At 43.8% G+C, this 13,387-nt stretch overlaps 1 protein-coding gene across 2 annotated transcripts in view; it reads right to left on the bottom strand.

The window, feature by feature from the left end:
• Positions 1–6,475, bottom strand: part of LOC147446110 (uncharacterized) — a 36,277-nt gene extending 29,802 nt beyond the window's left edge. The window contains exons 1-2 of one of the 2 annotated variants that reach the window (XM_086525419.1): positions 5,249–6,475; positions 4,042–5,109 (exon numbers count right to left, since the gene is read on the bottom strand). In XM_086525419.1, the coding sequence (XP_086381545.1) occupies positions 4,042–5,109; positions 5,249–6,283 (2,103 nt within the window). In that variant the 5' untranslated portion in view covers positions 6,284–6,475. The remainder of the gene's footprint in view (positions 1–4,041; positions 5,110–5,248) is intronic. The other variant, XM_086525418.1, reaches the window with a different exon arrangement.
• Positions 6,476–13,387: the final 6,912 nt, after the last annotated feature.

The raw sequence follows: 13,387 nt of genomic DNA, 5'->3' as shown, positions 1-13,387 counted from the left end.
CATCATCCTTGTGAACAATCACATCATCTTCATGCAATTCATCATGCTTGTGAGAAATCACATCTTGACCATGCAAATCATCATGCTTATCATCATCATTCAAATCATCATGCAAATCATTGTCATTCAAATCATCATGCAAATCATGTGTGTCTTGCTTTGGAGAAGAGACTGAGAGAGTCTCCGTCTCCTGAATCTCTTGCATATGTGCCTGCACTTGAGAAAAGAGTCGCAAGAACTCTTGCATGTGTCGGTTTCTCTATTCGGCCGCCAAGCGCACTTGCTCACGCTCACAAAGGCTACCATTCTTTCTTGGTGTTTGCTGCTCTTTTCTTTGATGGCTTTGTTCTCGCGGACAAATTTGGCTTGACTTTCTTTTTCTTCCAAGTCATACTAACGGTCTATGGCTTCCATTCTTGCATCGTATGCACGATCTATGGCTGCCCTTCTTTCTTCGTAGTCACGATCTATGGCTACCCTTCTTTCTTCGTAGTCTAACTTCTTGTCCATAAACAACTGCGGCAACTCCTTCATAGGAGTTAGTGCAATCCTTGTCGTAGATGGGGAAGGGGGAGGGTCGGAAAAACCTCATGGTGGGGAAAATTCTTCTTCGCCTCTCTCATGCTCATCACCTCCAAGCGAAGTATCCATTCCGCTTCGAGTGATGACCATCCACTGAAGTCGTGGGTTCTTGTGGTCTTGGGTTCTTAAGTTCGCGAGGAACTTGGGTTCTTAGGGGTCTTGGGTTCTTAAGTTCACGAGGAACTTGGGTTCTTTAGGGTCTTGGTTCTTGAGGTTCTTGAGGTTTTCTTTCGCTTGCAAACCGCGTTTGAGAAGGATCTTCTCTTCACTTGAGTTCTGCTCTTTTCCGCGGGCGCACCCCTTGGCGGCCTTGCGCTCACACCAAGGTTGCTTTTTCCCACCTCACGTCGATTGGCCGGCCGCTAAGTGCACGATCCGCTCTCAATGAGTGAAAAGAGGCACAAGGGGAGGCTGGACAAGCCCTTCTTTCTTGGGATTCCTGTCACTCTTCAAAAACACGATTAGGAATCGACACGCCCAAGCAAACTTGCGTTCATGCGACCGTAACAAGCAACAAAAAATCTTGTGATTCTTGTGGTTCTTTCCTTGAGTGATACAGAACACTGCCAAAGCTCTGATACCAATGTTAGGTGCAGCGGAATGAATGTTTGCGCTTTGCTCAAGATGAGTGCTCCGAACTGTGCTCAAGGTTCCTTTTCGTTCTTATGGAAGGGAGAGCCTTCCGTTCTTAATGAGAGAATGCTATGATCACATACAAAGTGAATGGACATTGTGCGTGCAAGTGTATGAGACTGAGAGATAGAGAGAGAAGAGAGATACGACACCAAAGACGTAAAACCCCCCTCCGAAGGCCCCACTCTCGTCGGCGAGAGTGGTCTACTTATGATTGCACAATCTGGTACAAACTGAATGCACGTGCTGATGCAAGTCTAGCCTTTGTCGACGATGACGACGGGGATGACGACACCGATCTAAGGGCTGAAATCTGAAGGTCTTTATCTGATGTCCAAAAACGCTATGGACTGAAATCTGCAAATCTTTATCTGCTGAATTTTGACTCTATGTCGGTGACGATGTCGATGGCAACGATGACGCGCTGAAAACGCAGATACTGAAATCTGCGTTTTCCGGGCTTAAACTGTAAACCTTGCGGAAACTGACCGTGCGGGGAGGAACTGCTGCGGGAAGGTGAGATCTGCGAGGTTCGGGGGTTCTTTTGCGATGTCTAAAGGCTGAAAACTGAAGTAGCACTCATCTTGAGCAAAGTTCAAACAATCACTCCGTTGCACCTTACAGACAGGCAGCCACCGGATCTCCAATCCATCGCAATAGAATTCCACCGAACAAGCCTCCGATCACATGCAACCCACTGCACGCAGTCTCGGGCACAAGGCTATAGAGGAGGAGAGTCAAAGATACAGCGCAAAAGGTAAAGTGCATGATAAGTCTAGAATTGCAAGCAGACCTCATCTTCAAGACAGGCAGCCACCGGATCTCCAATCCATCGCAATAGAATTCCACCGAACAAGCCTCCGATCACATGCAACCCACCACACGCAGTCTCGGGCACAAGGCTATAGAGGAGGAGAGAGATCTCTTAGAGAGAGGGAGGGGGTGATTGAAACCTAGAAAACGCACAGAGAGAGAGAGAGAGAGAGAGAGCTAACTCATAAAATACTAGAGAGATAATCCCCGAACGCTGGCAATTGCAAATACCAAATGTGAAAATACAAGGGGCAAAGGTCCCTTTATAGGGAATCCCCACAACTTGCCTTATTCAAAGGTAAAAAACCCATAACCCAATAATGGTGGGGGCATCCTCAAAAATATGGCACATCAGCATGAACTACAATCTGCTAATAAATTGGCCAAGAGATCAAATTTGGTCCCATGCTAGAGACACACTAAGAGAAATGCCGAAAACTAAGACTCTAACCCCGGGAAACCCTAGGAACAAGAGTCATACCTCATGCCAACCTACTAGGTGGGCACAAACATGGCTCGTACCATCGGAAAAGGTACATCTACCACAAATATAGCCGGGCACATCCACAAAACAGCCCTCACTCCATAATCTGTTCTAGGAGATACTGGAGCCACCACAGGACATCTCTAACAGGAGGGAGAATGAGCAAAAGAAAAAGTTCCTCTCTCTCTAACTAAAGAGAAAAAAGGTTTGGGGGGAGAAATTTCAATCTATTTCATAGAGAAAACCTGGCAGAATTTCTAGAGGGATATGACAGTAAATTCCAAAGGCTGCTAATTCTGCCAGAGAGAGAAAACAGTACCCACTTTTTTGAAAAAGAGAAAATAGTATAATTAGGTAAAGGAGGAGATCGGCACTCTTTTGAGAGAGCAATTTAGAGAGAGAAAGTCAGTGCGCAGCTAAGAGAACTCATGGGCTCCGATCGGGCACAGTGGATCGAGGTGCGCTCCGAGCAATTGTCCATTGCCTTGGTGTGCATTCACCTATGAAGGAGAGAGCTTGTAAGTTCTTCCAAAACCACAATATAGCCATCAAGCCCACCATGCACACTAGTATCTCCACACACGTCATAAATGTTGAATACTATATTACATGCTCCAGCACACATACCCCACACAACTCTTCTCATGTCAATACCTAGCTTGCAATGACAACTTGCTGTGTCTCACTCCCCAAGGCCTTGCACTGAACGGTGAACCACCAACATGGGCTTTTACACCAACATAGTGGGAAGCCTAGCCTTTATGGAACAAAACCGTATTTGAAATTTCTCAACCCTGCCTTATTTACTACCATTGACCGAGACAATGAGGGCAAACAGATATAGCCCACAACAGAGAAAGGTAGGATAAAAGAAAGTATATACCTAGATGAATCCAGGATAAGCCCAGATTCACCCTTGAAGGAAAGTGCAAGGTATAGTCCCATGGTAGCCACCCACAAGACAATATAACCATCAACTCCATCATGGATAGTATTGACTAAATACTACGACATCCCCACTAACGTCGTCAGTGCCCAATAGTGGGTGTAGAACTAGGTACTAACATATGCTCCCCAACACAACACACACTGAGCATACATCAACACAAAGTTCAGCGTACTGAGTTTCTGTCATGACTCCGGAGATCAAGGGCAGACTCAGCCATAATGAAGCCTAGCACTAAAAGAAGCATTAAATCGGAAAAATTAGCACAAAAATGAGGTAGTTGATAGGGCATACGCACCACAAAAGATAGAAAGAATTAGCACAATATCAACTGGTCGCAACTCGGACGAAAACTTCACAATGTGAAGTCTGCATGTCCGCTATACAACTAAAAAATATACCTAGATGAATCCAGGATAAGCCCAGATTCACCCTTGAAGGAAAGTGCAAGGTATAGTCCCATGGTATGATAAAAGAAAGTCTTTACAAGTTTTTGTGTAGAAATGTTATGTTCTCAAGAATCGGTGAGAAAAATGCGAAGTCGAGACACTTCTCTTATGTAAATTGAAAATGAAAATAGTACCTGATCATATATTGAATCAAGATATGCCTTTGCAAACTGACAAACTCGCTTTTGTGTGAAATCCCAGTGCCACAGGACATAAGCAGGCACAACAGCTACGTCATTCAAATGGCAGGAGGAACAGAAAAGCTGCCCAGTATATTCACAGAATCTTGGTTTTCCCCTTCCAAAAGCTTGCGCAAACCCGTGGATCAAGCCCTTTTCATAATCTAGATGCCTATAGCACCCAGCACAGGAATGATGCTGGGCATGTAGAACTTGCCTTAGGGAATCGTTCTGGTGAATTGTCAAAACAAGCTTGATGGTTTTGCCTAGGGTAAAAGAAAGTCCATTCTCGTCTTGCTCTTTCTTGCTGCTTCCCGGGATCGATAAAGGAGATTGCAAAGGTGGAGTGTTGAGTGTGCCCAACTGAACATCTAAACTGTGTAAGGTGGAACCTTGTACCATAAGCTGCTCCTCAAACCCAGTTTTTTCAAAAGCACCTTGGGGCGGAAGTAAAAACCAAAAAAGAGGTGTTGCTGTGCTGTAAGGTGGACCCACTTGAAGCAGGGACTGTAGAAACTTCTCGATGCAGACAACCCTTGCCTCTACAACTGTGGGTGACGTGTTGCCAAGTACTCTGCGTGAATCATTTTCAACCTCCTGTGAAAATGATGGTAAAGAAGTACCAGCACCACCAACACTAAAAATTTGCTTCAACTGCCGGTAAAAATTAATGAAATCTCGGTATCTTCTTTGCACCTCCCACTCATGTTTTCCACTTACAACTCTTATGCAGTAAACAGTATGATCCTTTACACCAACCATTCTTTGCCACATTGATGAACCTCCCCTGCGCTGCCTTGCCCCAACCACTTGAACACAGCTCACAGGGAAGGGAACTTCATTAGCAGAGAGGACACAATGTGTATGAAGCATCGGTGTTCCAGAAATGGAAGACCTCTGACGATCATCTGTGTTTACATCTGACCCAGCATGAAAACTCTCTTCGTCAAGATTGCTCCTTTTATTCTTCATAGCATCCAAATAACTCTCATGTACATCTAAAGACTCTAAATACCTGCCAACCTATCAAATCAAAAGCAAGAATATGTTTTGAAGGACTCAAGATGCTCTTCGCATACTGTGGGATTTATTTGCCAGCAATCAAACCATTTCAAAAGCATTATTCAGTGAAAAACATAAAAAGTTAATACAAGAGACGAACCTCATCCGGACCCAAATCTTCATTGTCTGAGCTGGTCAACTCTCCAGATCTTTTCTCCACTCGAGAGTTCGACCAGATTGTTTTGACCTCAGGCTCATCTTGTTTTAGCTCACCGTATAAAACAAGATGGCCACTCTTTTCTCTGTCACTCGGTGCTTGTGCTGATGATGCCACCTTCCAATCAGGTGAAGAACTACTAGATCCTGTTGTTTCACTTACATCATCAAAATGCATTGCAAGAATCCTATTCTTGTGAGCTGCACCTTGAAAATCCACTTTTTCAACTTTGCACCTTGATTTTTTCTTTCTATTGCCCTCGTAATTGAGCCAAGGAAGTAAACCAGCAGATTCAAGCTTTTCCTGAGGTGTATTTGCCAAGGTCCTACCCTTTTTCATTAAGCCATAAGAAAAGGACCGCCTATGTCTCTGCTCATTCTCAGCTGTGTCATCCTGTTCAACCACATTAAGGTCAGCAGCGCTGACCCGACTGCTCATAGAACGTAGTGGGTGAGGAAGTGGAGTGCTTTTATGGTAGAGATCAAAAAACTTAATTGAGTTTTCAAGTTGTTGGAGATCAAAGTCTGATTCTAGACCTGACGATACCATGCGCCCAGTGTCTCCGCCAACCCCTGATTTACTTGCGCGCTTGTGTTTTGTCTCATGCTTAATCATGTCAGCACCAAATTCTGCTGCATGAGCCTCTAAAGAATGAACCTTGACACCTACTGTGGCTTGTTCACCTTCACAATGGTTTGTTTGTATGCCGTTGCCTTCCTGATCCATTTCTTCCATCAATTTTCCATCCTGGATCGACATGAGACTATGGGTATCGATTCGGGTTTTTGCATCTATCATCATGCAGGAGCTTCCCAGCAGTGTGTCAATAAGTGTTTCATGATGCACTTCTCTAGCAACAGCCAGATAATAGGCAGAATTGTCCAAGCCCAGCTGATGCGGTGAGTTGTTCAAGAGGCTCACCAGATCAGAGCAGCTGTCGAAAGAACTTGAGAGACTGTCGTGCCCACCGAGCCCCATACCGAGAAAACGAAGAATCGATAGCAGCGAGTAGGGACATTCGGCGACATTACTGGAGCAGATCCAGGCCAATGGCTAAGGCGTACTGGAGAATGCATACGAGTCTGCGCATTCCTCGTGTAGCTGATGAAACGTACGAGACGTAGCATACTCTGAACGCAAACGACGACGGCACTAATAAGTATTGAGCCCGCTATACGAAATCTGGAGTAGGTGAGGCCTTGGTCAATGCTGATGCGTCCCCTTTTTGCTGATGAAAAAGGAGTTTACTCTTTTAAAAATGCACAATTTTTTATTGGTTGGAAAAATGGAAGGTACTCATTACAAAGAGAAGCAAAATATATACCTCCACGAAGTCAGGCAGTGGGATATATTTTCAAAATTATTGCTTGTTAAACTTTTGAAAAAACTCATGGACAAGACATATGTAATCCATTATCGGAATATCACCTAAACAGGGGGATACGAATGTAACGAGAGAAGAGGTGGGATAGAGTGCGTGGAGTTGAAGCTTCTCTAGTCTCTCTGTCTCACTCTCTCACCTAACAAGAGCACTCTCTTAGCTTGCCGATGCACATTAAGGCGGCCCTCGGCTATTAGGAGGGTGGTCTCTCTCTCTCTCTCTCTCTCTCTCTCTCTCTCTCTCTCTCTCTCTCTTTCTTCACACAAGCTTTGGGCATAGTCCGTTCTTGCGATTGAGTTTAGCAAGTAGCCTCCTTGGTTGTGATACCAAAGGGGAGAGAGGGAGCAATATGGGGGGCGTCTATGTGGGAATAAGATGCTCGTTAGGGAGGGGAGCAGGTTCGAGAGTGTTGCTCTGGGGGGATCCCGTGGGATTTATTTTAGCTATAGCCAGCAAGGTGGGGCACAAAGTTCTAGAAGATGGAAGAAAAGTAAAGTTCCTTCTAAAGACGAGAGCATGCACAGATGGAATGCAGTGATTGATGCCAATGCAAGTTGGCACGGTGTTGGAAGTTCCTCTTTGTAAATCTGTGCTAGAATTGCTTTCTAATGCTTAGACTGTGGATAGACCTGGGTTCGGCTAGCCAGTCGGCAAGAAGCTCGAAGGAGGATAACCTACCAAGGAAGTGTGTTTTGATACATTGTCTCAAGTTGTCAAAGGATTGCAGGAGGAGAATATGCCAACGTGGAAAGAGAGAGGCGAGAGCTAAGGGGCCAGGTGAAGGTGCTTATCCACTGTGCATAGTGTGCATTTTGAAAAGGGTGAGTGTTGAGCTACACTGGCCTGCTAACCATCAGGCACATGTGTGCACCACATCAGCACATTAGTGTGTGGTAGACCATTACTACTGCTAGTCGGAATCCCTGTGCTCAATATAAGAGCCAAGCATTCTCTGAGGAGGCCAAGGTAACCCACCCTCACATTACACAAACATATGATGCCTTGGAGACAACAGCCTTGCTCGGGACTTATAAGACTACTAAAAATTTGAATGATTTGCGAAGTGAATTCAGAACCATCACCCAGATGTGTTGCCATAGCCGCTTATGCTCGGCACAACTGAGCCTTGAGACTATCTCAAAATGTGATAGGGTTAGAGTCGCCTACATAGTGCATAGAAGGAAATTTTGCCTTACCACCTTGCATGGTGCAAGAGCATCTGCCATTAGGCCTAGCCAGGGTTGACCATGATTGCCACAAAATTTGGAGCCACATTCTCGATGACACCGTCTTGTCAATGGCTACAAACTATGATTATTACATAGTCTATTGGAAATCCTAAAGAGAGAGAGAGAGAGAGAGAGAGAGAGAGAGAGAGAGCTTGGTCTATTTACGAGGGGGTGTGTGTCATTCTAAGGATGTAGAGAATAGCTGATGTCATGGGCGGTTAGTGATGTGTTGGCTTGACTACTCGAGTCCGTCGACTTCTTTCGTGGACAAGTATGCGGCCCACTTGGCCTTTCCTACCATCAGTAGTAGGTTTGACAATGCCACCATGCTACACTTTGTCGCTCAGCTCCGAGTGTCCAATGCGTGGTGCTAGGGAGTATCGCTGGGCGTCAACTTCTCAAAATTGTTTCGACTGTGAGTACACGACCACATGTTGTTGCATGTTGTTCAATAGCTATGCACTCTATCTATTGTATATATTGTCGTTGTACTGCTTCTGCTCGCACAATGACAAGGAGATAGAAATCCAATATGGGTTAGTGAGGGTTTGTGTCTTGCATGGGAGAAGTCGAGCCTCATGCCAAGAGGTGGTACATTTGTGCCCTTCGCGAAACCACTAAGATCATACTCTCCTTTTGAATAAAAGCCTGGCATCTCTTACCACCAAGGAGGAAACAATCTGATTGCTTACACCCTTCCACAATACACTTGATTACCCGTTCTTCCAGGTCAACATCAAGTTGACTTGTTGCAAAATAGTCCAAGAAAAAAAACCCGGCTTTGCACCAGATTTCACAATGTCATTGACACTCATAGCAACCAAATCGATCCCTATGGTATCATGTTTTCCCATCTCAAAAACAAGCTTTATCTTGGTTTCCACTCCATTTGTACAGGCACAAGATTAGAATCACCAAGCAGAAAAAGCCCACCAAAGCCGCCAATGCCAGGAGCAATGGCAGCTATTCTACGAACTAGCTTAGTGCCAGCATCGATGTCAACACCTGCATCATATGCTGGAGGGCAAGAAGGGACATTATGCAAACCATCGGAAGATCATGGTCTTGCTTTGGAGAGGTACTCAAAATAATGAGGTCTTTCCAGAAGCTTGGCAATCTGATTTTGGAGGACATCCTTCTGCAAAGTCAAAGGTCTACTTGTCCCCTCGGTATGGTATCTTCAAATAAATGCCATTGAAGTGCAGGATCGCCTTCTTTCTAGTGACAAAAACCGGATTCTTGATGGCTTCGTCAAAGGCCGTTATTGTACATAGTCCTCCTGGGGGAGAGAGACAGAGAGAAAAAAAAGAGACCAGGGCTCTAGTCGCTGAAGTGCTGCATCAATTTCCGCCTCTGTAGGTAGTGTATTGGGAAGGGGATGTGGAGGCGGTGCAATACGGGCTGATGGTGTGAGGAGAGTGTGATGGAGGGACTACAGCACAGCCAAAAGTTCCTACGACATCATGAGTTTGTTGAGGGACTAGTGAGCTACTGCAACACACCTACAGAAGGACTCACATCGAGGTGATGACCTTGGAGCGCATCCAGCCAGCGGACATTACCAGAGGCAGGCATGCAAGCAGTTACCTGAGTTAGTTTAAGGAGCCAGATTAAAGTGAGGGGGGGGGGGGGGGGGGGGGGGGGGGGGGGGATGAAAGAACCACTGCATGGGAGTGGTTGGCGGCCGAAGAGAGAGAGAGAGAGAGAGAGAGAGAGAGAGAGAGAGAGAGAGAGAGAGAGAGAGAGAGAGAGAGAGAGAGAGAGAGAGAGAGAGAGAAAGCAAACCTCTGCAGGGGTGTCAGTTTTGATGAGAGGGAGACAGAGAGGTCGTTGGAGTGTGAGCGCCACATGTAGACAGGGAAGGGAGAGAGATTGTTTGGCAGCAGGAGTCGAGAGAAACTGGTTGTGGGTGGGTGTGCCACCATTTGGCTAGAGAGAGAGAGAAAAAACTAGGCTGTGTGTGGGAAGCTAGGGGACTTGTAGTGGTTGGAGACAGAACAAACCACGACAATATTTGATGTGCATGACAAGATGGTAGGCATTGGAGTGGGAGTGGATGTCGGCAACACTCATGCATGCAATACATATGCATGTTATTGACTTTGTGGGAGCCGACACTAATCGAGAGATCTCATCGACGGTCAGGGGCCATCATCGCCATTCTGTGTGCTTATCTTTGCCATTGGTGTATCCGAGGAGCCCTGCCTTCACACACACTTCATCTGAATCAGCGATCTCCATCTAGTGATGCCCACGTTATTGTTCTAAGCTGCTCTCCCCGCTAAATTCTTATAATTCTCCATGCCATTATTTTGGGTTGCACTCCATGGTTGGTCGGTCTGCAAGACGACAACCAGAGTTTTATTTGTTTTCTATTGTTTTTTCTTAAGCCTCTTGAGATTGTTTCCATGTTCGATTAAACCTCAATGACAACTTCTCCCAAAATTTTGCAAGAACACTTAGGATATGTCATGCTCAATTTTCTCTAATTTCTAATTCTGCTACTTCTATTGATTCATCGATTGATCCCCCATGCTCTCACGCTTTGAAGAGGGGATCTTGTCGGCCTCTTGCACAATTTTGATGACATTAAAACTACTATGAGCATTCTCCTTCCTTTTCTTACAGTCTCAGTGAAGCCCCCTAATTGTTGTGGTCTTGATTTTAGGTCATCAAAGCTTACTAGGAAAAACAATATGAACTTCATTCTACCCTTCAATTACTTCTCAGGCTATGTGCTCTATAGCAATCCAAATTAATCATACAATTAGGCTTGTTAATAAATTAATTAAAAAAGTTAGTTTGTATGTGCTCATCTGACAATTCAAGGTTGACGCATTCTAATGATCCTTTCAAAAAAATTTAATAAAAAAATATACATGTAAATTCCTATATATAAAAGAAATAGTCAAGATAGCTTAGCTTAGCTCTATTAATTGTAGCTCTCTTTCTCATGAAGTCCATGCTTCCTTAGTCTTAGTTGCGATTCCAAGATCATTTCCAAAGCTCTGATACCACTACTACAATCGGAGGAGCAAAAGGCCTTGCAAACTAGCAAAAACAACATACTACAAGACATAAACAAACAAACCTACATACTTGGCGAATCCTGTGAGCATAAAATCAAATCATACATAAACAAAGAGAAATAGCGAGCGAGATACATCACAAGAGCACGTGCGGATGCACCTCCCAGAGAGGAGTGCTACACCGGCATCGCGAGAGAGAAGAGAGTAGAAGAGAGAAGAAATACACGGACACTGGGTGCAATCTCCCCCCGTGCAAGAGTGACCATTTCCCTCTTGCACGTATTTACCTTATAGATTTCTTGAATGGTCAAAGTGAGTACAAACTTGCCGGCCAATCATAAATGGCCAAAGCTTATAAAAGAGCACTTGAATAATGTACATAAAATATATATCCGTTCGCATAGGCCTAGATCGGTCAAGCCTTTTCCACCTATCAGTTGCAATAAATAATATCAATTCCATAACAGGAACCACTATAAGAGAAAAAATTGAGAGTCGATGTTATTACCGTGGATTAACAAATGAAAATGGAGAGAGAAAACATTTCATTTGCAGTTATAGGCACGACAATAGACACTGCAATGGTTTGCCAACAATAGACGTAGTAATAGTCACAGATATATATATCTGCAACTATTACTGTGTCTATTGTCGTGTCTATTATCTCGGATATTACCGCTATATGGCTTTTCAAGAATAAAGGTGTTCATTTGGGCCACCAATTCTGGGTGGCCCAAATGATCATGAGCACCTTTATTTTTGGCTTACTTAAAACATATGAAACATCAATTGCATTTTGAAATCTACAGAAACAAATAAACAATAGACTTTGAATATAACTTACCTTGAAAATTTAAAGTACAAAAGAGCAATAATTTAAAAAACTTACAAATAAGATCCCAAATGATCATGAGCACCTTTATTTTTGGCTTACTTTAAACATATGAAACATCAATTGCATTTTGAAATCTATAGAAACAAATAAACAATAGACTTTGAATATAACTTACCTTGAAATTTTAAAGTACAAAAGAGCAATAATTTAAAAAACTTACAAATAAGATCAAAATTAGGTGAATTGTATATACATGTGTTCATAGAGTTTTTTTTATAAATTACATTTTCACTTTAAAAGAGGACTATAAAAAACTATCTATATGTCCAAGTGTTCGTCCTCCTCCTCGTCGTCCACACGTACATACATTTCATCACCTTGACTCTACATTAACCAAAACCAAATTAAACAAATTAGTAATTTAAAACAATTAATACAATATGATTTGTCCACACTTACCACTTGGAGACATCTGACTGTTTCAAAATTTATCGCAAGAGATGTGATGGTTCTTGAACAACCATCGTCAAGTATCAAATTCTGTGTGTTGCTCTTTATACTTGACCATTTTTCTAGCCGGGTGACTCAGAGTGAGTTTTTCTAAGCTAGAAATAAAAAAAGAAATTCATAAACTAAAATATTTTTTTAACCGGTGTAGGCTCCAATTCAAAAAAACTAATATGTTTGTCCTTTCAACCTGCTTTGCCTCCCAAACCATAGTGTGTGGGAGTTTGTATGGCCCAAGAATCGCGTTTTTGACTATAGGATGGTCCTGTTGTAGGTTGTTTTGCCCTTTTTCTCCATTACCCACTCCCACTCTGCATCCTCCATGTTGCCACCATGATAGCTCATATCTGGATTTACGACCTGGTTGGCCGCTGTGCGCCATATACTTGATTGTTTGTTTTTCCAAAAATATATATGATATAGCCCTCCAAACATTGTGATGAAAAATGATCATCGGGGGCATTTGGAAATCGAGCATGCAACACTTCCTCGATGTAGCGTGCATGATCAAGCTTTTGGTCTCTGAATTTTACAAAACAGTTCTTATACATCGAGTGTATAAGAATTTGAAGATGGCGTTGAAACGTCTTGCCCTATGCTGTACCAAAATCCATTTCGCCACTATACTTTACTCTCTAGTAGCACCCATGTGTGTGGCATAGGTGCATTAGTGTCCTTGTTCTCTACGTTTGGAGCGGCATGCTCTAAAATAGGGGACTCCTCTCCACTACCGAAAGAAGCAAAGCCACATGATCCCCCACCGCTCCACCTCTCACGGAGCTCGCTTCCCTAAGACAAACGTCGGTGCGCACTGCTAGAAGAAGTTCGTTGATCGGCTGTGGACTGTCGATGATGCTCATGTGAAGCAAGAGTTAAATGGAATGGCATGGGACCCTGTGATGGAAGGGGAGTAGAATCCTGAGTTGGAAGGAGAGTAGATCAATAAAGAGGGACCGTCGAAGGAGGTCTCGTCGATGCAAGGCTCTGGATGTAGGGAGTCCCTCCATGGATCCCCAATTGTGTGGTCTTCTAAGAACGACCATAGGCCGCAAGCTATTGTGGAGTGTAGTAGCCAAAAAATCCCTTCGTCCAATAGAGGTA

Source organism: Adiantum capillus-veneris, chromosome 12 (assembly GCF_014529385.1).
Source record: "Adiantum capillus-veneris isolate H3 chromosome 12, ASM1452938v2, whole genome shotgun sequence".
In the NCBI taxonomy this organism is placed as follows: domain Eukaryota; kingdom Viridiplantae; phylum Streptophyta; class Polypodiopsida; order Polypodiales; family Pteridaceae; genus Adiantum; species Adiantum capillus-veneris.
Note: the sequence above shows the minus strand (reverse complement) of the source record. Positions and strands in the feature narration are given on the sequence as shown.